This window comes from Pelecanus crispus, chromosome 11 (assembly GCF_030463565.1).
Source record: "Pelecanus crispus isolate bPelCri1 chromosome 11, bPelCri1.pri, whole genome shotgun sequence".
Lineage (NCBI taxonomy): Eukaryota > Metazoa > Chordata > Aves > Pelecaniformes > Pelecanidae > Pelecanus > Pelecanus crispus.
Genome location: NC_134653.1, coordinates 16409846 through 16435211, shown reverse-complemented (window position 1 = coordinate 16435211; position 25366 = coordinate 16409846). Strand labels below are relative to the sequence as shown.

The 25366-nt window shown below is 37.7% G+C and overlaps 1 protein-coding gene across 1 annotated transcript in view; it reads left to right on the top strand.

Moving 5' to 3' along the window:
* The window catches only part of RBFOX1 (RNA binding fox-1 homolog 1), a 1399804-nt gene that overhangs the window by 312302 nt on the left and 1062136 nt on the right, over positions 1-25366 (top strand). Inside the window, exon 3 of the mRNA XM_075719223.1 lies at positions 24083-24115. Coding sequence (XP_075575338.1) covers positions 24083-24115 — 33 coding nt within the window. The remainder of the gene's footprint in view (positions 1-24082; positions 24116-25366) is intronic.

Here is a 25366-nt window from a genome sequence, read left to right as displayed (position 1 = left end):
TAGGAACTTGTGGTAATGACCCATTCTCAGACAAAGTAGCACTGTTCCTTGTTTTCCATTAACTGCATTGAAAGTTTATTTGCTGAGAATTGAGTTTAATTTGATTAGCAGGAATTGTGAGACATTTGCAACACAAGGTATATTAGCATAGCACTTTGTAATAAGAGCCAAAAAGCATTTAGGGGAAGAGCTAATTATTGGAGATTTTCCTCCTTTTAATAAGGAAAGTCTAGCTAAATTTTAGTACTCTGCTCTCAAAATCCCTTAAGCTTTAACTACTGGCTGAAAGAAAAAAAAAAATGGATTGCAAAAGTTCAGCAGATGTTTTCTGAAAGTCACCATTGAGTAAAATCCACCAATTTACTAAAGAAAGAATTCATTTAATCTGAAAATTTGGTAGTACCAGCAGTCCATATTTTTCCATATTTTTCAGCTTATTAAGCTGATAGCAGTATACGTTTACTACAGGGGAAAGATATTCACTGTGTTCAGCAAGGACCCCCCCTGCCTCTTTCCTTCCCCCCAGTATAGGGTGATGTGTTCTGTAACAAAAACAGTGCTGTATGCTGACCTGACTGGAAGCTCTTGTAATGCCCATCACAAAGGCCTGTGAAGACACTACTAATTCTGTTAACTTCCTGTGAAGGCTTGTCATTGATTTTTAATTACCTAGCAATTATTTTGTTCAGTCTGTTGAGTAACTTTCTCTCCGAGTGCCTGTTGCGCCTGTTACAGGGGGGTAGTGTGCTTATCAATATGCCTCAAAGACTCGTCCTGTTTGGAGAATGCGATGAAGATGCTGTTGCCTCTGACAAGTCAGTTCCCCTCTGTACATCTGCGAGTTCCTTGGAAGTAGCCATTGGATTGTTAAGAATCTAGCTGAATGTCTGGTTGAAACATATTTTCAGTCAAATATGATAGTCAAAGACCAGGTCCCAGATCAGCAGAAGATATCTTAGTAATGGAGAATATTTAAACAAACTTGATAAAGTTTAAGTCAAATCAAATAGTTTATTGATAAAATAAAATCAAATACATAGGATCCATAAGGAAGATACTGCTAATTTGCTCATGGAGAAAAGTGTTTTATTCTTAGTAACGTACTCTCCTTGTCAAGAACAGGTACTCTTCTCTTCTGGAAAGAGTTTTCACTATTCTACCCTTAGTTCTTCTGCTTCTTTTGTCATTTGTATAAGCTGGCAATCAGGAGCTATGTTCCTTACATAGGGTTGCTTATCATTCTGGAAGTGTTCCAAGGTAAAGTAGCCACTTTATTAAATATATAGTGGCTTTTCTTCCTCATGCTCTCTCTGCTAGCTCCAAACCAAACATTCTTGGTTGTTTGTAGTCTCTGGTTTTTATTCCTTTATGTTTAACTTCATTAATTTTAAGTTTAGTGATGATGTTAGCAAATAACCACTTTTTGTCAAATGGGGATGCAATTGAAGTGACAGTGAACTTTAACCCAAAACTACATATATTTTTACACATCCTATGAAACCCCTAGAAAATTTGGGAATAGATGATAGCAGTTTAACTGCTATCAGCTGCTGCACGGTGCTGAAAATCCAGACCACAGTATTATCTACTTTACCCAGAATCCTGTTTTGTATCTGGTCAAAACAAATTCATGTTCTGCGAGCTGGTGTTCATTTACTAAGTTTAGTACTTAAATTATGGTTGAATCCTATTATTAACATAACTTTATTAGTAATTAATATAGCTGTGCTTACTAAGTTTTTATAATAATAACTTGCTCTAGATTTCTTTATTTGGAGTTTTGGTGTTGTAGTAACATTACATTATTAATTCTATTTACATTACTACCAGAACCATTCTCTTTCTTTAATGCTAGTTACTTTGCTACAGCCTGCTGCCAGATTTTTTTTGTCTTTTGCTTAAGTCTCCTGGTTTGACTGGAGAGAAATTGCAATTACAGTTAGCCAAATATGGAAAATACGTTTCTCCCCATCTTCTAACATTAGTATTTGCTTGAAGTTTTGACCAAATTTGATCAGACTTCATTTGCACCTGTTTTGTGTTTGCTTTTCACAAATACTCTGGCAGATGAGTTTACTGGTGTTCAGTGAGCATGCTGGCAGCAATTTTTCAACAAATGTTTCAGAATATTTGCAGAAAGAGAATTTTAGCTTTGATTATCCACATAGGGCTAATAATAATACTTATTTTATGGAGATGCAATCTCATATAATTGATTTGTATATTTAACTGAGACTGCTCACAAACAAACTTCAACTCAGCTGAAGAATTAATCACAAAACATGTTGAGAGATTCGTTTCAGTAACAAACTCAATTAGGAAGATTGCAATGTTTCTCTACATCTTGCTGCTGCCTTTCTCTGCAACATCCATTGAACAAAATGTGCCTTAAGAATTATTTAATCACCTTCATGATGGAAATTAAACATGTTAACCCAGCAGCTGAAATCGCAACACTGTTTTGCCTTGATTACTATTTGCAATAGTGTATTTGCACACAGTGTGTCCATAGGCTATAGTTCATATAGCTGAGCATCTTGTCTTGTTGCTAAGCAAGATGTAAACAAAACAGGGTGATAAGCATGTTACAAGAATTTGGACCGTGTGAATCCTTCTCTCTCTTTTTCTCCACGTTGAATTTTATATTTACAAACTGCTGTACTAGACTTCAATCATGAATGGGAGAGAAAGGAAATGGAAGTCATAAGAAATATTTCCTAGGTTTGAGTGCTTTGTGCAGTGCACAGCTGCAGTCCTTTGAAGGCCCCCATCTCACTTCTCTGCACTTTCTGGCCTACTGAGGGGATTTCACGTTGCAGTCTCTTTAGGTATAGTAGACATACTCCCTTTGGGCACTGGGAAGCTATGGGAACATCCTGTGGGGTAGAAGATCAGCACGTAACCCCAGCAAGGGAACGGAATTAACGTCACTCCTCTCTAGCCATTACTGCAGTTCCCTTTTTAGCTCTATGTAGTGCTATCTCAATGCTAACAAACTACAGTCCTTCTCAATTAGCAAGTGAGAAAAACATGTAGACTTCAGTGGCATCTGGCTCACAAGACTAATTTGTCTTGCTAGAGTTATGTCAACCAGGCTTTTCTCTCCCGCATCTGTGGTACTTTGGAAACCAAAGTGCAGGAGTTGTGTGTATTTGTTTTTCTCTTGCCTTGCCTCATGACTGCTGAATGACTCTCGGTGTGTTCATCACTGTAGTTTCCCTTTGTTATTATTTGTTATCCCCAGTTTGTGTGGTTTTGTTGAAATCTGTTATTTTCAGTGTCTTTAGTTTGGTTTGGTTTTCCAGTCTTTTCGTTGTTGATGCTGCCACCATTCACACTGAAATCAATATAAGTTTTCTTTTTAACCAAAGTGTTTACAGGCTACTCCAAATGTAGCCCAGCAGGATTCTGGTCTTAACTGAAATTAACTCTCCTACATCAGATTTGTTTATCTCTTCTCATCCTTCTATCACAGATGTTTGTCCTTTGGCTTGTTCTTTTTTCTAATTAATTTTTGATTATAGTTTGAAACACCTTCTGTCTAACCAATTTCCCCCCAAATCAAATAGTTCATTTCCTTCCCCTTCACCTACAGCGATTCCCCAAACTGAATGTTATTTACTTCTGGTTGAAAGTGACCTTTATATTCAGCTGTTTCAGATAACAGAGTTGTCACGAACTTATATATTTTGATGCAGTACTATTTCTTATTCTTCTTGAATTATGAATCCACACGTGCTATACTGAGTGTTGTTTACCATCACTTGTGAAGACTGACACAGATTGTATGATGAGGATGGTGGAGCTCATTTTCCATACTGATGCCCAAAAATTTCTCTCTGGGGTCACCACTAAATTATAGGTAGATAATTGAAAAATGAGAATACTAAAAAAAGCAACCCTGACCAAACCAAGATAAGAGATAGGCAACCAGCAACTCCTAAAGCATATAATTTCCTTATTTTCTAGCCAGTTCATGGAAAGCAAATGCACAAAAAGAAATTAATTTCCCAAAGTGATGTCTCTGACAAGCATGGAAGAAGACTGAAATTGGACTGCTGAAGCCGTTACCAACTGTCTGACCAATAGATAGTACTACTACTTAAAAAAAAGGCATTGCTGAACTACAGTTTTCAGACTGTGCACACTGGTTAACTGAGATACTCTGGACTGCTAACTCCAGAAAGTACAAGGCCAGGAGACTGTGTCAGGAGACTGTCTATCATGAGACCAGAGCAAAGGGCTGCAGACATGCTTCGGAGGACATGCAGACAATAGTAAACTGCAGAATACACAAGGGGGACAAATGGATGGATTCTGGTTTTTAAAAGACCAGTGTAAAATGGGTTTGTATAATCCCTCTCTCTGTTTTCAGGTTTTCCACTGCTGCACTTGCACTTTCATATTTATTTCTGGGCAGACTCTCCTTGCAAAGTCAGGCGAGATTCATGGAGAGAAACAGAAAGCATGCAGGAGATAGCACAACAACCTCTGCAAAGTGATTATAATAGCTGTGTGACAACTCATTGATATGCAAGTGCAGCTGTTGAAAATGGTGTAAACTACACAGACGAAAAAAAGATAATTTGACAGCATTAAGAGGAAAGCTAATACAAGGCTGATGGCAGAAAAAAGCACTTTGTTTAATTCTTTAGTTCTCCAAGTTATTCAAAGTGTGTAACTTTACTCTTAGTTTAGATACTTTGCTGAATTGCTATAACTGATTTCCCTCATCATATAGCATAGTTATTCCAGTACAGAATTCCTTAATGATGCTATGAGGTGACTGTGGTTTCAGGACTGATTCTAGTGGTGGCACATGTGGTTTCAATAATTTCTGCCTGCAGCTCACCCAACAGCTGGGTCTCCTCTTGCTCTTCAGTTACACTAGGATGATCTTCTACCTGATTATTCTCTAAACTAGTTATGTGAAATAACCTGGATTTAAGAGGGGAAAAGAAATAACACATATAGTGGAGGCAGTTGAGCCCTTTTAAGGGTGGGGCAAGGTGGGGCTTGGAGTGTTTTATAGTTTTGCTTTACATCATGTTAAAAAAGTTAGGGGTTGGATTTATGCAGGTTTTTTTCAAGACAAATTGATATAAGTGATGGATTTCTTTGGGTAATCAAAGCCTATGCCCACAATATTTAAGTCACAATTACAATAAGGAATTTTTCTGATAATCAGCCTTAACATTGTTTCTTTTTATATCACCTCATTCTTCCAAATTAACGCGTGACCATTTGGAATTATGTCTGTTAGCATAATTTGGTAGACATAATTATTTTGGTAATGATGAAAGTTTTCTGATTTTCTCATTCCTATATTATGAGACTTCTTATAAGGTTTCCACAATAGCAAGTAACATGTTAAGTCTGAATACAGGAGGATAATACACAGAAGATACAACTACCTCCCTTTCCAACAACAGGATAATAGCTATCAATGATGCCCTCCTTGAAAGAAGGAATTGAATATGCCTCTTCAGAAGTAAGGATACCAGAAAAATCAATAATACATGTTTTCTACTAGTCAGACTATCCTAGTATCCTTTACAGTGGGGAAATCGAGGAAAATGTTTTAATTATTTTGAATTCTCTTTACACAGAAAAATAACTGTGGAGAAAAATGTGAAGTATTTCTCTGACAGTCAGTTTTCTGTGGCATATACAGCAGTAAAAAATAATTTAATTGTGTAATACTTTCTAGGAAATACGTCTTTCAAATCTTCTCCCAGGTAGGGAGTGATGTGATTTATTTAATTTTTTTATTTTAATAAAAAGCTGGAATTTGTATCATGCTCTAAATGCAGACAGAATTCAGATTGAATCAGTTCCTTGTAGAAGTTATTTATCCCCCATTTTTCTACAGAAAACTCTCAGTCACCAGATAGCAGAGAATGCCTTGCGGCTTGTACTGTAAGTTGCTGGGGGCTGGCTGTGGGGGTGTGAAGGTGGTCATTAATTTTTTCTCATGTTTTTAATATAAATTAAAGCCTAATTTTTGTTTTAAATTTTTCTCTGGTGTTCTGTTGGACCTCTTTTATTTGTGACTCATTATGGTGGTCTCCCAGCAGCACCGAGTTTTCCTATATGGTGGTATGGGAAGGTCTGGAGTCTCAGAAACTCAGAGGAGAGAAGCTAAATTTCAGGGGCAAAATATATGGATCTTAATGAAAGCACGATGCAGAAGACTACTAACTTTGCTGCATGGGTTTGAGTCTGAATCTGGTGCTCAAAACTGAACTTAGAACACACACATTTTTTCTTTTGATTTTGGGACTTACTTGAGTGGAAAAAATGGACTACTTGGTTTCTTCACATTTGATTCAATGTATTTGCATCTCTATTATTTATAAATAGAGAACACAGATCTCAAAAACTAAGGCTAAAGATAATAATTGATTGCCTTGTATAACCTTTTTAGCTTTACTGGATCTCTTGCTAGGTGCTTGCTTGCTTTGATTTTGTTGTATCTGTCAGGGTCCTTACAGTTCTTCTGAAGATCTAATGTTATTGTAGGAGAATCTATTATAATAATTTGTCTCCTGACTGTCGCTATAATTACTCTAAATTGTGTTCCACAACAGGCAGAGGGACATTAGGTTTACAAAAAGAAATACTATGTACCATTTTATATTGCTCATGCAAATACCTTGCTCTTTTTTCCTTTCCTGATGATTAGTTGCATTGTATTTAACCTTCAGAAGTTTAAAGGTTGCCACAGAAGAGAGAACTTCTTTCTTTGGCCCTCTGATGGTGTTATTCTGAAAGTACTTTCCCATTCACTATACAATCTGTCAGTGAACAAAGCCAATGATATTGGAGAGAATGCTAGAATTCAGAGTTTGTGTATGCAGAATTGCCAGTTCAGATATGTGAGATTCACCTACAACAACAAGTTAATATGAAAATTCAAAAACGTTGGTGGGCTATATAATTGGCAAGAAATAGTTTCATATTATTTCATTTACTACTACAGCAGAGAAAATACTAAAAATGTTACTGAATCACAGGTTAATTGGTATTGTTCCTTGTCTGATAACAACTTTGTTTAAACTGGGATTTTGGTATACATCTGGAAGGCTTAGGTTTGCTATTCCACCCACTTTACTAGCATTTTATGCAACAAAAATTTCTTTTTCCTGATATAGTTTTCTAGGAGAAATAACATAAGCAATAAAACTGTTGAAATGTCAAAAAGTCTCTGTACCAGCCCACCTACAATGGCAAAAGTTGCTGCATTCTACAAAATGTGATTACTCCCAATGGTCATTTTAGAGTAATAATAAACTGAAAATGTAGTTTTAAATATATTTTTTAAATTCATTTAGAAATGGTAACTATAAGGAAGAAAATTTCTGACTAATTTTAGACAGGAATGTGTACATCTGCAAATTTTTGTTTATAGGAATACAGGAGTTTTGACTGATGTGTTCGCACAATGATATTGTTATGGGAGCAAAAGAAATCCAAACGACCTTTGAGAATCAATCCAGATTTTTCTAAATCAGAACTCAAAAAGGCATTGGAAATATTTGAATTGTCAACATTCAATAACTGTCTTTTCTTTAGAATGTGTCCAAATGATCTAATCCATTTAATTAAAGGCTATGTTAATAATTACACTTGGAAAGTTGATTGATTGCACAAAACAATCCCAGTAGGTTCGAGTATGCTCAGGTTAATTGAAGAGCTAAGCTTATGAAGGAAGGATTTGCAGAAGGCTGTATGCAGGCACTTTGCTCCTTTCTGGTGAGAAGAATCTGTCACTGTTTTATGTCTTTTATAGCACAAGTTCAAAACTTGACAGCAATAACCTTTGAACTGTATCTACATGAATCATACATTATGACTTCAATGAAAGACAATCTCATGTGAGATTCTTTTGGTCACATTTCAAAGATTTACGCAAACTATATGAAGTTTTCTAAGAACTAAGGATTTTTTTTTTTTTTTTTTTCCCCAGGACCAGGTTCATTAAAGCCCACAGGCTTAAGCATGTCATTGTAAGCCTGTGACTGGACATGTGCACATAAATGAAATTTTAATATAATCTTTACAACAGGTATATTCTTATGTACTTTGCTAAAGAATGACTTCAGAGAGTTAATTAAAGAGCAATATTTTTCATTACTTAGTGAAGTCTCCCGCTCAAAACTGGCAGGAGATTCATGCCTGAGGTGGGGTTTTTTAGGTCAATAGTGTATCCCCAAAATGTTAGAGAATAAATATGGTGGAAAAATACATTTAAAAGTTATATGATGGGTATTTTGCTTGTAAGCTTCATAATGAAGATATTTATATCTCCATTAATTAAGAGATATTTGCAGTTTCCCAAGAAGTTCTGCAAGACTTTAAGGTGGCTAACAGTCTTTGTCACATCTCATGAAACATGTCATCAGCATGATGTATCTAAACTAACATTTCTTAAAACAGTGTTACTAGGGGTAAACAAAGTTCAAGGATTTTTCAAATCGCTCTCTTTCTGTTCATGTGTAAGAGAAATTTAGGGCAATGCTTATTGTCATGAGTAAGAAAGTATTCTTAGAATCTAAGCTGCCAGAATCTCCAAAGTGCACACTATAAACATTTCATTTCTACAGTGACAGCTAAGTGAAGATGCCTTGCTCATTATCCGTAAAGAATATGTGGCACAGATGAGCTCAGAATGTAAATTTGTAAGGAAATGGAGAACATATAATTCATTTTTCATGCAGAAATGTGGGGGGTTTTTCAGGCTGAAAGATTCATAGAAAATTAATTAGTGGAAATCTAGCAAATATGTTGTGTTGGTAATACTGTAAAAATACTTTTCAGTGCCAAAGGAAATAAGAGCAGCTAGAATCATTGAGGTTAAATGGAAAATGGGAGGAACAAATAGGTCCTCAATTATAGCTGTTCATTATAGGACTTTTAAATAAATGACAGAAATCAGGAGAAATGTAAAAGAAGGATATGTCGTTTACTGAGATGTGGTATGAAATGCATTAGCTATGTGTTAAACTTCACTAGAGCTTCTGAAAATTTGTTAGCATTTTAAAATTTGTTTTTTAAAGAGAAAAAAATAGTTGCATTAAGTGTATCTTTGAAGCTTTGTCGTAGTTAAATATCTATGCACACTTACCAAAACTACAGTCATTTCAATGACATTCTTAATTTTCTTGAAAGATGAGGGATTTACTGCAATGCAGAGAGAAGCCCATTTGTTTACTAGTAGATCTATTCAGGCAGCCATGATTTAAGTTTCCCAGAACAATAAGAGGCTGGCTGGTATTTCTGGAGTCGTATCCATTATTTACATTGCTAGGCTGTGAGGATATTTGCAGCAATGTCACACTAACCTCCATGAATTCTTGATTGAGAAATAAAAAATTAACAATATGGACTGATGGGAACACTGGTATATAGAGACAAGTCATTTTAAAACAATCACAGTGTAAGAAGGCTGTCAGTAACACAAATACACTCACACACAAACATCTCAGAGTAACATTTAATGCTGTAGGATTTCCACAGAGGACTAATTCCATGCAACCCCCTGCCCTTCACCTCTACCCACAGAACTAAGACCTGAGAGTAGTTTACCATTTTCTTGGACTTCTAGATTTGCTAGGTTGTCTAAACTTTCCTCAGCTGTGGAAATGAGATTCAGATTAATATTTGAGCTACAATTTGCCTCTACCAGGTAATGTCACTGGCCTTTTAGAGAAAACTGGGCCAGTCAGCTATAGCAGCCACTCTTCCCTTGTACTGCTCCCTCCCGTAGTGAGGCACCCATTTACCCGTACCTGACTTTGTGGGGTGTAGGGGTGCCCAAGTAAATCAACAGAAATGGGCATCCACAGCACTGTAGGGATAACAAACAGCCTAGAATCAGTGAAATCAAATCACAGGTGACAGCCTTATTTTATTAGACTGTGGAATAATGATGATGATTATTCAGAAGAACAAAAGTGAAAACCAGAATTCTTGTCTAGTTTGTTTCTTAGTAACAGCTAAAGTAGAAATTGCATGTGGTGCCAAGACTCATACTAAACATTACCACCATTTTATAAACCTTTTTTGTTTAGTCTGGTGACCTCAGCTTTGTTTGCTTTGATACATGTTTTGTTTGAATTTTTTGTTTATTCCTGAAACACCACCTGATAACTTGGCCATCATTTAAACCAGTCACCTCCCTTATAATTAAATAAATATCAGAGGAAAAAATTGAGCCGATGGTATGTATACACAAAAATTGTATATGATGTAGTTTTCCAAGGGCCAAAGCACACCATGCTTTCCTCATCAGTGCGTACTTGTGCACTCATGTGTGGTCCTGGACCCAGTTTGGCTGTAGTTTGGTGGATTTTGTTGCTTCAGCGATGGCTTTATTTTCTTTTTATTTTAAAATGGTAACTTACCACTAAAATCTCCTTGAAGTGAAACTGAATTTATATTTGTTTTATACTGATGTGACTTCTCTCTACAGAATCTGGAGGTTTATTGCTGGGTTATCATCTCAAACTGATGGAGCCCTGTGAAGTTCACTTGGTCTAAAGAGATGTAAGGACCTGAATTAAGGTTCCCAGGCAGGAGAGTTTTCATCCGCTTTGAAAGAGTAATACTTAGATTGAGATCAGCATACAGGTCAAGCAGAGTTGGCTTAAACAATTAAGTGAAGAGTCTTCATTTGTCTGCTAGAATTTTGTTTACATAGTAATATAAGTACTTTGTGAAAAACAGAAATGGAAACTGAGATGCAAGGAAGTCACTTTTGGTACTGATACTCCTTCAGGAACCTCACTTTTTTTCCTTTTGTCAAAATATAAAAATGGTGGTCAGAAGATGCTATTCCATGATCCTTAGTTTTCTGTGGATAAAACAGAACTAGGGGCAGTTGAACACTGCTTTTCCAATCTGCAAGGGCTTTTCACCAAGGCCTGCCTTTAGTATTGGAGCTACTGTAAAGTATTGGAGGTTCTATCAAGGTGTTTAAGAGGTATATTCTAATTGACAAGCTTTCACATGGACTTCTTAATTTTTTTAATCATTCACTGTACATAAATCCTGGAGCAGATTGCTTAAGGAAAAGCTGATTTATTTTTGAGGTTTTTTGTACACAGGGAAGACTCCAAAAGACAAAGCCATTTCTGCAGGACCCTTGAGGGACACCAGTTGTTACTGGATTTCATTACTTTGTTTAGATTTAAATTCTGAAGTGTACAGAAGATTATATATCCTACTTTTTAACCATAACTTTAAAGTCAGAGGATCATCTCATAAAGAGAAGAATAAGTGGTGCTTATTGACAGTTTCTGCTGCTTAATGAAGACTTTCAGTAGTGTCTATATTTAAAGTATTTTACATAATTCATTGTGCTATTTTCTTACTGGCCTAGGAAATTATAAGCATCCCTTGCTGTGATCTTTCACTCCAAGGATTAAGACTTTTTTAATATTCATAAATTTTAAGAATTCTAATAACTCTGTTGTGTCGATGAGCTCTGGATAATGGTCAGAAGTGACAGAGGAGGCTGCAAAGTTAGCTCATATACCACTACTGATAGTGTAACTGCTCTGAGGGAGTGTTTATGGGTGAAATTTCGTATCTATTGACTGTCATAGTTCACAGAAAAGAAAGCTCACCAGTATTAAACATACAGGCAAGAGACAGGTATAAACCTACTAATGACGAGAAATCTGGAGTAAAGGATTTTAAATAGCTTTACGTATAGGTTTGAGACACTGAGTGATACTGCTCTCTTATTTTGTATGCCTATCAGTATTGAATAAACCACAGCTGTAGCTTAGAAGCAGATGAGAATTTCTCTTAGGAAATGTTTATGCTAAGAGCTGTTTACAGCCCTGTCACAGTTTAAACGGACCTTCAAGCTGTGCTGATGTTAAGTCCCCTGTTTGGGGCCAGAATGATGGAAGAATTGCTATCCATTTCCCAGTCTTTTTGTCAGAGGTTAGATATTTAAGAATATGATTCAAAATTCTGGATTTTCTGACACATGGAACTTATGTTCTCTGTAGCTAACTCTTAGGGTACTGAGGCCTTTTATGTAATTCATTTTCTGGCAATATCCCCCAAATACATTAAAATTAGTTGGAAGAAAGTACTTTAAGTAGTTAAAACTTAACAAATACTGACCAAAGATCTTAAACTTCCCTATGAAGTAAAGGGCCTGTTTATTGCTTTATCCTGTTGAAGTACCTCACTGCTTTCATCACACTGATCTATCCCCAGCCCTTTTTTTAATGCACTGTCAAACGTGTTGTTGCTATGAGATTATTAAGAAGAAAGTGTTTATTTCAGTTTAGCATTCATGTCTTTCCTTTAGGCCATGCACATTTTTACCACAAAAGAAGTCCATAATGTCAGTTGTAAAATTGCCCTCTAGAGAGAGCCACCATCAGGCACGCTAGGTGAAATGTTCTCTACATAAATGAGACCCTTGTACCCTTCCCCCAAACAGCTTGAGGAGAGAAGTCTTCTTTTGTAGCATGTCCCAAAAATCACCAAGACCGGGCTCCAGTGGACTAGATAGGACATGTTGCCTTACTAAGAATATCCTGACAACAGGTCACTATTTAAACAAAAATGGGAAGCTTAGATCAAGGACCTCAACAGTCTGGGATTGCCATGGTGTGACATAAGGTGTAGAGAGGAGGAAAGAAATTTTGTTTAAAGATGACCCGAACAACAGGGATTTATGGGTCAAAATGTTTTATATTTTACCTTTGTACATCAGCCTACACTGGTCCTCCTCCCTCCCAGTCAGCAAGCTACTGCTTTATCTACTAACTGTAGTATTTGGAAGTATTTATGTCTTACTCCTATACAGAGTTTACCACAATGATCTCATACCAGTTTAACAGAGTTATGGATAACCACAACCAGCTCTGAATCCTCCCAGCAAAAAGATGGAAAAGTAGTTGATTATTTCTACCTCAGTGTAACAGAGCAATGTGAGCTGGAGATATACTCAAGCTGCGAATGTCAGGAATAAATAGGCAGCTTACAAATAGCATTGAAAATGGTCTATACTGCTGAGAGGAAAAAAGATTTGGTTTCTTATTGTTCTGCTAGCTTTGGGTTGATTTTAAAAAAATGAGTGGCGTGTTTTGATGAGGATGATACAGACTAATGGCTTTTGAAAGTGCAGTAGCTCTTTTCTTTAAATGTTTTCATTTTAGACTGAATTTATTAGACTGGGCTTCTTTGTTTGGCTGGTTTTGCCTCACCTCATGCAATGACAACCAGGAGTAGCTGTAGCTTAGTGCGGCACAGGAAGGTGGCACTAATATGTTAACATCTGTTCACTACAGCGGAGGTACAACGACCTTGGTGTATCATCATTAATTTCCCCAAAACAAACCATCCAGAACTATTGCTAGTAGAAACAATTTGAAGAACATCAGCATATAGTCAAACTTATTTAGTCTTTGACATTGATAGAAGGGTTGTTGCTTTTCTGACTGAAACTCATCACGACCACAAAGGCAGGGCCCTTGCTTTACCCGAGTGCTGCGGAAATGTTCAGCACCCTGGGGACACTTTGACTCACCCCGGTAAAAAGGTGGAAATGAGTGTCCAGACTTTAGAAAACCTTGGCTAACTTCACAGGCTTCCTTTTTAATCAGAATAGATGCGAGCATTGACACAGAACTTTGTCTTCATTTCTGTGCCTCGCAGCCTCAAAGCACAACTGTATAAATTATGTAGGAGGCAACACATCCCCCTGGAGTATGGGTGTTTATGTATGTACTAGGCCAGTTCTTCAACGAGTAGAAATTGGCAAAGCTGAACTGGCTACAGCTATGCTGATGTCTGTCACTTGAGGATCTGGCCCATGTATTTTTGTGCTGCTTCCTGTTATTGTCCCTCAAAACAACAAACATCTTTCAACTATTCACTTAAGGATGTTAACCAGTACTGATACAACTGGTGTTCTCAGCATACTGTGTTCACAAAACAATTTACTTTGGAGGGGAGTGCTGGTGAGCTCACTTCAAATCGGATCATGTTGCTCCTAAGGGTGGGGGCCAAGGGGACGCGAGTGCCCCAGACCCCTCCACACCCCTGCCCACTGGCGGCCGCCTTCCCACCTTTCGGACCATCTGCGGCACCGCCAGCACCGCCCCGCCCTCGCGCCGCCCAACTCCTGTGAGACCGGCCACCTGCCGGCCCTGCCCTCGCGCACGCGGCCCGGGGGCGTGGAGCCCCCTCACCGGCGCCGCCGGCGCCCCACGCACCTCAGGCTCCTCAGCGGCGGCTACTGCTGCTTGTAGTGCCACCTTCCCGCGGTCTGAACTGGTCATGTTTGGAATTTGTCACTGCTGCAGCACCTTTACGCAATTTGTGTTTGCCAGGCAGAGGCGATTTGTGTTTGTTACACTACAGACCTCAAGGAAACAAAAGGTAACAGGGTGTTCCCTTGAGCACTGGCATTTTTCTGGTCAGCTTTACCAGATTTCTAGAGCAGCCCCAGGGGTGGAGGAGGTGAGGGCACAAGGAGGTGACTGAAATTCATTAAACTCCTGAAAGTTTCCGGAGACGTGGACTTCCTTGGAGCTCCGAGCCACAGTTCATTGTTAATGGAGTTATTGGGTTAAGTTCATCATAATGTTTGACCTCCTGTTTAGGAGCCTGATGATGTGTGAAAGCCTCCCTGCCAAAGAGGAGTGATGGTGATGCAATTTTAGGGGCTAATGATTCTGCTGACCTAATGTCCTCATACAGCTGCTTTCTATTACTGTCGCTTAACTGGGACATGGTAGGCTCAAGGGACTGACTTTCTCTAATGAGCTAGCTGTGCAATTATGGCAGCTACTGCAGGACACTGGAGCTAAATCTATCTCCTTTTTTTGCTTCATCATCTATTTTTATATTATTCTGGCATAATGTGGACATTCAAAAAAATGTGAGTTTATTGCTCCTAGGTGAAATGAACAGTGCTGCTGGGCTGTTGTGAGGCAGGGATGGAAAGGGAATTGTTTCATAGCTAGCTTCTTGTACTGGCCTCTTGCCTCAGTACTCTATAGCCTTACAAAATTATTGACACATGAAAAAAATATCACCCGAGATCTTTGTGTTTATATTCTTGTTACTTTCCTTCTTGCTAAGTTAAGAAAGTAGGCAGGGAGCATTAATGTAATTCTTACGAGAATCCATGCAAAAGCTGTAGTGGCTCATCAGTTTACTTGAAAATGGTTTGCTTACCTTGAATTTCAGATGTAGTTTATTGCAGTTACGCTCTGGATTTTTCGTGAACTTCTACTATCTAAGAAGTACAAAATCCTAGTTTTGGTTAATTTATGGAAATTGCAAAGATTACCATAGGTTATAATGCAGAAGTGTGCGTGGATATTTTGTTAAAGGTATGGATAAAGTAGACTTAGGTTTACTTTTAAGAGGACAGCTAACAAAGTCAATACATTTTTAGTGCTAACAAAAACTTTGTATTTTTTATGGCTACCTTATTATGCACCGACACTTTCTCTCATTATAGGAGTAATAGGATTTATTCCCAATATTAAAGAGGAACCATTTGGCAACCTCTGTCCCAGTGTAGGTTTCTTTGTAAAAGCGAGTTAAAATTTCAGAGAGAAAACCATGTCATTTTCAAACTGCTTTGTAATAGGTACACAAATATTTCATGAACGATGTTGTATATATTAGTTGAAACAAATTGGGGGGGGGGGCTTGTTTTCCATTTAGTTACTTATTTGGCAGAGTTTACTCAGATTACCCTACAGAAATTTAAAAAAAAAAAAAAAAAAAGACATTATGACTGAAAGAGGCTTCATACATGAGGTGAATTATCCATGATAACTACTCCACATTTTGCATACTGATTTATATAGCAAATTTAGTTGAAAGATCTTAAACAGCCAGTATTAACTGAGCATCATAAGTACTATTATAAAGTAGTTAAGGGCAGATATATTTTTCACCAGCTGCTAAAATCATTGCCTGTACACTTACAGAGTTTCCATAAATTTGGAGTAATCTAATGCTGTTGTCCATAGCAGCAACTAAACTGAGCAAAATTTAATTAAAGATACATATCTATGAAATATGAGTCTTGATTCTACCTGTTCTCCATTCAGCATATTCTACCCATGTATGTCTTTAATATATTGGATATTTTAATGGGCAGTCATGTGTGACAGCCATAGATAGAATATTATGTTTAGCATTTTGGAAGACCCAAAGAGCTGGCCCTGTGGTATATTCAAGTAACTTCTCAAATGTGCTTTCAGGAGTGAGTGCTGAAGAAGAGCATTTTACCCACAGAGCTTCTGTGGGGCTGAGGACTTTGCCCAGTTTTAAGTCAGGTGAGTTCCCTGCCCGGTTTGGTGCATAGCCACACAACTGCTTATTCAAGCAGAATAATTATTTGGGGGTAAGGAGAGAGCATGGAGTCACAGGAAAATGGCCAAAGGCAGGAGGAGAATGGGATAGCTACTTGCTGCAGCAGAGCTACTTTACAATAGCATAAAATGACTGTGGCCTGAAAGACAACACAGCCATGACTGGCTGGCTTCAGTGCTGAGCAGTTCACTTCAGCAGCAATCCCAGCTTTGGGCAAAACCTGAGAGCACTAATGAGCCTTAGCTGCTCTGAGCAGCATCACTTGCCCATAGCCCATCAGCCCCAGTTGAGTTCATGAGCTTTATGCATTTCTGTGTGTGTATATGTGCATGCACATATATTTCATTAGCTGGCCTAATCTACAGATGACTTTTTAAAATTAAATTTCAGTTTTTAACAATATAGTTGTTTATTTTCATTTCCCAGGTGATAGTCCATCTGAGACTACACCAAAATTTCTCTTGTCTAGAGAGTCTCAATTTGGCCAGCTTGTTTACTATTGTGAAGGGAGGAGTTGCTGTAAATAGACCTCTTAAAGCCTTCACAGCTGGTTTAAAAAAAATCCAAGACTTCAATTAAAAAGAAATAGTGGTTTAGTTTAGAGCTTAATCTGAACATTAAACAGTACAATATTAAGAACACAAATGAAAAAAATCAATGTATATGAGTTAACATTTTTGGATCAGGTTCCACCTTCCTGATACTCAGCCACTTTTGGGACCATTAAGGATTAGATTTACAACTGGACATGCAGGGTTTCTTGGCATTATAAGGAACATGGATGTAAAAGTGAATTTTACTTTGCTTTCCAGCACTGCTTTTAGAAAGCAAGAAGGAGGTGAATGAAAACTAGTGAATCATAACTGACTTAGCAAGAAGGTGGTATCTCTTGCATGCATATTTTTGTGTGCTTATGATGCAGATATTTAAATGTGTTAAAAGAACAATTTAGATTTAGCTCTATTTATCATGATTACTTCACTAAATTTGGCTAGATTCATTAGAATTTCATGTTTCATAGGCATAGTGCTTTAGGAATTAAAGCATTACAATATGGTTTTGTTTATTTTTTTTTTATTTTTGTCAACACTAAAATTGTCAATATATTACTAAAGGGGTAGGCTTGTTGGTTGGTTTGTTGTTGTTTTTCTTTTATTTTCCTGTTCCACTGCTGTTGTTTATCACAGTGAACCAGTGATATTGCAGGTAATTGTTCACATAATGGAGTGCAGAGATAGTGAAGAATACTCAGCATAAGGCTGGTTTCTTCACACACCTGTCACAAAATAGCCCCAACAGCTCAAATTCTGTGCAGTGGCATGGACTGTGAATCACAATCAGAAATATGTTCTGAATCCTGTGGAGCCAGACTAGGGTCTGCTCCAGGCAAACGAAAAAGGGGAAAAACCCATGGGCAATCAATCTTACATCTGTCCCAACCCACAGGTGAATTCAGAAATTAATAAAAGGTTGCAGCACAGTGATTATCAAATTGTAAGTTTTAAAACTGCCTAATCTCAGTGAGACAAACCTTTAAAAGTAGTATTTCACATTTGTTTAGGTAAATGCTAAGCCATTCACAAAACCTTGTCAAATTTCTGCCCTTGATCTCCTTGTCAGTGCAAATCTGTGGTGGTGCATACCCTTTCCCCCCCGCCCTCTTCTCTTCTCTTCTCTTCTCTTCTCTTCTCTTCTCTTCTCTTCTCTTCTCTTCTCTTCTCTTCTCTTCTCTTCTCTTCTCTTCTCTTCTCTTCTCTTCTCTTCTCTTCTCTTCTCTTCTCTTCTCTTCTCTTCTCTTCTCTTCTCTTCTCTTCTCTTCTCTTCTCTTCTCTTCTCTTCTCTTCTCTTCTCTTCTCTTCTCTTCTCTTCAGTTAAGCGCCCCTTAATTGTGCCAGAAACTCCTATATGACTGAAGCAGAGAGCAGCCCTGTCCTTATCATTGCTGGAATTCCAACAATTAATTAGTTATCTTGCAGGTGTGTTTACTGCAGTAGTTTCAGGACTACTTAAGCAGTGGAGGTATTGGTTAACAGTGAGAGTGGCACAGTCTTTTCCAGAATTGTTTGTTGGTCAGGTATGTTATGTCTAAGAAATGAAACTGTCTCTAAAAAGAAATGTAACTTGACTCACTGTCTTCTGCTTTCCTAACTCTCATGGAAGAGTTCGAATGAAACATGACCTACACATGCAGCCATATGTTGCACGCATTGCTACACAAAAGTTCAGTCATACTGTATGACATGAATGATACTCATGTTTGTCTTCTGACAGCCCTGCCAAAACATGAGAGGCAGCTTACATACATCAAAAGCTGTATTCTAATAAAATTACTTTCTAGAATATCTGTCTGTTGAAGGAAACAGCTCTCGGGTCACTTTATTAACAGCAGTGGTGGAAGAAAAAGAAATAAAACCAATTCTATCTTGTCATTGACAATTGAATCTTGTTAATTTTTTTCTTCTAGAGTTATATATTTTCTTCATTCTCAACTTCCCCTTTGCCTAAAATTCCAAAAGAATTTCTAAAGCCCAAAGTACAGGAGAGGGTTTTCTTACGCTTACTGTAAATGCTTATTTGCAGCATTTTTGGTTTTTTTTTTTTTAATCCTGCTTTGGAAGTAGATGATGTTCACAGTTAAGCACAGAAAAGATGCTCACCGAACTGAAGGGCCTTTGGATGCAGCTCTTTCAATGAGTGTTCTTGTAACATAGCACATATGCATGCCTTATGTGAGTTTGAAACAAGATGAGCTAAACATGAACAGATAGTGAAGGACTTCCATGCACTTTCTTTCCTGACTAGGACTGAAATAACCCTTCTCTCATTATATAGGAACATAGGAAGGTGGAAAGATATTAAAAACTGTGCTTTTTAAAATGTACAGGATTCAGGTTGATGTAAGAAGCTGAAAAAATTAAGAAGAAAATATCTTCTTTAGAAAAATGAGTAACACAGAAAAAGAGCTTCACATGTTAATGAGATGAGACAGTTCAGTGGAATGGTTACTTTCTTTCAGGCAAGTGATACATGAGAATCCTGGCTCATAACATGTTCCTTTCAATTTTTTCCTGCTTTTTTTATCTTGGAGCTTTTACACAGGGAATTTCATATCTATTTAATATAAAAATGGCATTAAATCTGAAACCAGGACAATGAGATTTCCAGTTTCATGTTTCAGGAGCTTTCTGCATTCAAGAAGGTTTCCTTTATTTCTTTGTGGTAAGGTGCTGGCTTGAGATACATAACAAACAGCAACTATTTGGATACTGGTTTAGAATGGCAAATGCTGTCCTTTTAATTAATTCTGGAGAATAGGAACTCTGTGTGTATGCACCTCAAGATAAGACCTTTCTAAATGCTAAAACCAGTAAACATAATTTAAAAGCCTGTTTACTGTATTTGCAGTGTTATCACCATATCTACATTTTTGTCAGTATTCATGGGATTCCTTATGTAGAATGGGAAGGTCTGAATTGAGTGCAACTTTCACAAGTAGCTAAAAAGCCATTTTTAAGGATGTTGTCTGTCAGTCATATATAGCTTCTAGCACAAGAAAAATAAATTGCAGCTTCCCTGAGAAACTGCCATAAAACCATGGCTTTTTTATGTCACAGAGGGATTATTGTGAGAAAGACAGGAATCCCTCACCCAAGCTGTGATTTCTCTTGATGAAATTGCTGCGTTCTTAACTAGTACATAAAATGTCAGGGGGACAGCAAGAGACAGCAGAAGAACTACATACAAATCGTCAGTAAGAACAATAGGTTATTGCAGGTAGGATGATCTACAAAGGAAGCCACCAGCCTTATGAAGCAAGATAAACCAGTTGTGACAGGCACATTGTCTACACTCCAGTTCTTGTTCTGTGCTCCTCCCCTTGGCTTGTTCCCACTCTCCCCATTCTGTAACAATTAGCTTATTATTGAGACATAATTATAAGTACTTCCTTACCCAGGATTGCCCAGGATAGGGATGAATAAATTGGTTTTGTATCTCGGGTGACTCAGCTACGGATCTCAGTGGGTGTTCTGCTTAAGAAGCTTGATATCTGGCAATACCTTCTCAGAGGATTTAATTGAGCAATCACACTGTGACATACAGATATTTTTTTTGCAAAGGCCTACAGCAAAGAATGACATCCGAACTGCTATTCTTTGTCATACACATTATACTACTCTTGCGTCTTCATTCACTGACTTCTGAAATGTGACAGAAGATACAGCTGTTGGTCTAGAAATTATAAATTTCAGGAACTGGGGGAGGGGGTAGAGGTGAAGGGGGGTAATAAATCAGTCATACAAATAGAATGGTAATTCACTGCATTAACATACATAAACTTAAATAAAAATCTCTGCTAAAACTTTTAGGTAATTGTCAGGTCTTCACAGACTAACAACAGTCAGCTCATTAATTTCATGAGTGTTATTTGACCTATAATATTAATGTGTTTTACTGTTTATTAATTAAACATTAGCTTGAGGAATGTCATTATTTTAAATAGAAACACTCCATCTCTGTCTCCGTTTATATATTTGTTGTGGTTTAACTGCAGCTGGCAACTAAGCACCACACAGCCACTCATTCACCCTGGTGGGATGGGGGAGCCAATCAGAAGAGTAAAAGTGAGAAAACTCGTGGGTTGAGATAAAGACAGTTCAAGTAAAGCAAAAGCTGTGCATGCAAGCAAAGAAAAGCAAGGAATCCATTCACTACTTCCCATCGGCAGGCAGGTGTTCAGCCACCTCCAGGAAAGCAGGGCTCCATCATGCATAAATGGTTACTTGGGAAGACAAATGCCACCACTCTGAATGTCCCCCCTTCATCCTTCTTCCCCCAGCTTTATATGCTGAGCATGACATCACGTGGTCTGGGATATCCCTTGGGTCAGCTGGGGTCAGCTGTCCCAGCCGTGTCCCCTCCCAACTTCTTGTGCACCCCCAGCCTACTCACTGGTGGGGTTGGGTGAGCAGAAAAGGCCTTGACTCCATGTAAGATCTGCTCAGCAACAGCTGAACCATCCCTGTATTATCGACACTTTACAGCACAAATGCAAAACATAGCCCCATACTAGCTACTGTCAAGAAAATTAGCTCTATCCCAGCCAAGACCAGCACAATAGTGATAAGTATACTGTTAAAGATCATAGTCCCTCTGGTATGAGGATCACTTTACGGAGTTTTCAGAAATATCTCAGGATATGTTCATATGACTGTGTCCAGCCTGGATAACAGTACAGCTTTCTCAGCTGTACAGCTAGGGCTGGTGAAGTATTTCGCTAACGTAACTCTGGTGTGACTGCCTGGTAACCTGCCCTGCCGTACAGGTGTCAGCACAGTACCGCATTGCTCAAAATAACGCTTTTCTTAGCAGTGTCACTGTATTGAGTTATTTGCCATTTCATTTGGTAATTTTTCATTAGTATGCTTGGCATAAGAATGTGTTAATGAAATTTGATAAATATGTAAAGCTGGGAGGAATTGCTAATATAGAAGAGCCTGGTATATTATCCAGGAAGAGATAGATGGTCTAGCAGATTGAAATAAAAGTGAATTAATGTTAGTAATACCAAGTAAAAGGTCATGCTTCTAGGAACTAACCAGAATTCAACTGCTGAACAGGGATTTATCAGGCAATAAGTTGAAGAAGAAAGATACGGGCGTAATATCTCCAGTGGTCCAGCTGGCCACAGGGTGACTATAAACCAACAGGAAGATATAGCTGTGTAAAAGAGAAATACAGTCTTTGGACATATAAGGTGAATTATTAAAACAGAAGAGTATTTAATTATATTGTAAGGCATTAGTGAGTCCTTGGTTGGAATAGTCACATTGTTCAGTCATATTCCCATTACTTACATAATTGATATAGAGAGAGAGGCACCTCTGAAAGATGGTTTAGAGCAGGATTTATGAGAGCTTCAGGAAACTCCACCCCAAATTCTGGTGTTTTAAGTTAAGCTAGGTTTTGGGCATATCCTCTACAATGTATGTTTTTAGTCATTTGCCCCCAACAAAGGTGTAATTAAATTGTAATAAGTAGAGTGTAGCTCTATTGAGTTTCTCAGTAGAAAGACCTTCTTGTGAAGGGACACTAACAGAGTGGCACATTAAGCCTAACAGAGGAATAGCAGAGAATGGATGTGCTGACTTCCAGTAAGGAGAAGGAGAAATAACTGCTAATGCTAAAGAATCCTGATGAAGAGGAATAAAAAAAAAAAAAAAAAAAAGGTGACAGGTTGTTTGTAAATAAATGGAATTTAAATAAGGCAACTTCTGCTTGCGTGAGACAAATTCTTGAACAGCCTTCAAAAATCTTATTAGTGACAGAAGATACACATTTCAAATGGAGCTGAATCTATTTTTGAATCAGGTTAAATTAAATAACTGTTTGTGATTGCAGGTACCTTGTTGTGATGTGACAGGAGTTCATTTCCATTCCTAAATTCCTTTGAAATCAGTTTTTTGATGACTCCACAGATGTCTTCCATTGAACGGCAGCTTTCCACACAAATTGTGGTTTTTGCTACACAGACTGAGCCCATTAAGTAAACTCTCTGCTCTCCTTCCCCTCCCCTCAAACTGAGTCACGATCGGTCACTCCCTCTCCTACTCCCAAGCTGGGGGGAGTTGGTGCTATCTTTGAAAAGTGATTATTAGCACCAATATAAAGAAAGATCTATTCTCATGCAGACAGAATCAAAGCTACGTGTCAGTCTTAAATTTCTGAGATTATTAAGGGTTTTTCAACCTAGTAAAGTTGTGACAATATTGTGACATAAAGTTCTAACAAAGACTTTTGTTTTACAAATACAGTTTAACAGCCTTCACCATCTAATAACAGCTTAACAGCTTATTAACTTTGTGTGTGTTATTTGACCTGTAATATTAAATTATATCTATGTCTATTTAAAGTATTTAAGTTAAAGTTACTTTAAGATAAATGACAATTATGTCTGTATTGCCTGAACTGAATTTTTTGCAAATCTGTGATAGTGGTTGACCTAGTTATGGTTTGGTGTCTAGAGCTAGAGAGATACAAAGTTCAATTTAATTCCTTGATTGGCAGAGAGAAATAGTTGATGCAGTTCCATGGCCGTTCAGGAGACAAGCACATTTGTGCTAAGCACAGGCTTGGCTGCTGTAAGGCAGAACTGTAACTGGGCCCAGCCTCCTCCCACAGGGGCCCCTGCAGCCCCCCCTGCCCCCCTGCCAAAACCCGGACACCTGCACCCAATACAGTGTGTCACCAGTGAGGAGAAGCTGGTGAACCCTTCTTTGTCACAGTTTACATAGAATGCGTTCTTCAAATTCTCTGTTCCTTCTAGCACCACGAAACTAAGCTGGCTTGTTTTCAAAGCGTATCCTGGTAATTGTCGTGATGTGTTAAAATAGGTTATAGTTGCATTACGCTTCATTTCTCTTCAGAAACAAAAATTAGTTAAAAATATAAAAATATTTTTCCAGTTCTGTTTTGGTAAGTTTCCTGAATTTTTGCCTGATATTCCTGAATATTATTGTACTCTTAATTTATACCTGGTTTTGCTTTCTGATGTGTGTGAGAAGTAAATAGTCTCTTCACAGTGTGAAAGACAGCTCTCTTCAGTTCTGTACCCTCAAGGCATAACAACCAATTGATGTCAGTTACCTCAAAAGCAAATTAATCCCACTCCTGTTTTGTTGAATCAATACTAATGCATTTTTCCTGTAATTTTCAGGTTTTGACAACACTGGCTGCCAGCAAAGCTGAGGTAGGAAATCCTGTCTTATACTGGTGGAATGTTAAATAGCTGTCTGCAGTTTTGATAGTGGGGCTAGCTTTCTTACAGTTTCGGGGTGAAAATTTAAGAGACTTCACTGTGGTACTTTTGCTGCTTCTAGTGTTTAATGAGCTAATCTTTGGAATTATTGTGTTGTTATAATAATGTTTGAGCTAATAAAGCCCTCCTAGGAAGGTTTTATCATTATGTAGGTCTTTCTGAAGATTTCTATCACATTGAAACCACACAGTTCAGAGCTTTGTTAAGCATGCGTTATAATTTCCCATCAACAGAAAGTGGCTATCTGACCTTTTCCCCATGCCCTTCAATTTTTCTGCTTTGCTTCATAGCAAAGTAGGTATCGTATCTGCTCCGAAGTCGGTTCCGGTTGTTGGCATGTATTCCTTCCAAGCCCCCATCTTGCTTGCCTAACTTCCCTGGTACCGTATGCTGTGAGCTGTTTGAACACACTGGAACATGAGAAGTTTAGTTGTATGACAGAATGCTACTAGCTGAATTCTTCTTAAATACTGGAATGACATTAACTGTATTGTATGTTGCCCACATTGGATGCTTGACATTGCTATAGTTTGATCATTTTGGATTCACATTTATTTTGTCAGCTTTTCTATTCATGTGTGAAGACTTTGCATGGTCTTAACGGGTCTAACACTACTCTCAGCAGTGAAAATATTATGATTATTGGAGTATATGTTGAATAACTGATGGCTAAAGCAAAAATGGCAGTCCTTTGTGACCACTAACATGTTATGCTGCATTTTTCTCTTTTGAACACTGCTGTTGAATAAGTCACTGCACTTTTAATAACTGACAGATATTTTTATTCAGTCCACAGTAACTGACTCATTTAAATGTAATGTCAATTGGAAGCTCAGAGTGTTTCTATAAGAAACAGGTCTCGGACTCACAGTAAGGAATTTGTGATGTACTCCAGGCAAATGTTTAACTATGACAAAATGTCTAGGTGATTGTAACTGCTGTAGTCAGATAAATTTTTAATATGAACCTTTGGTAAATGAAATTGCATTATTAAAGAGAATAGATAAACCGTGCTAGTTACTTTAAAGCACAAGGACACAAGTTCACTTGCATACTGTAAAAGAATGACAAAATTAATTTTTATTTTGATTATGACTCTAATATTAATGTTCAGTTTTGCTGCTCTGATTCAATTGTATACTTGGCTTGTCTCAGAGAGTTTTGAGAGTAGGATTTGTACCT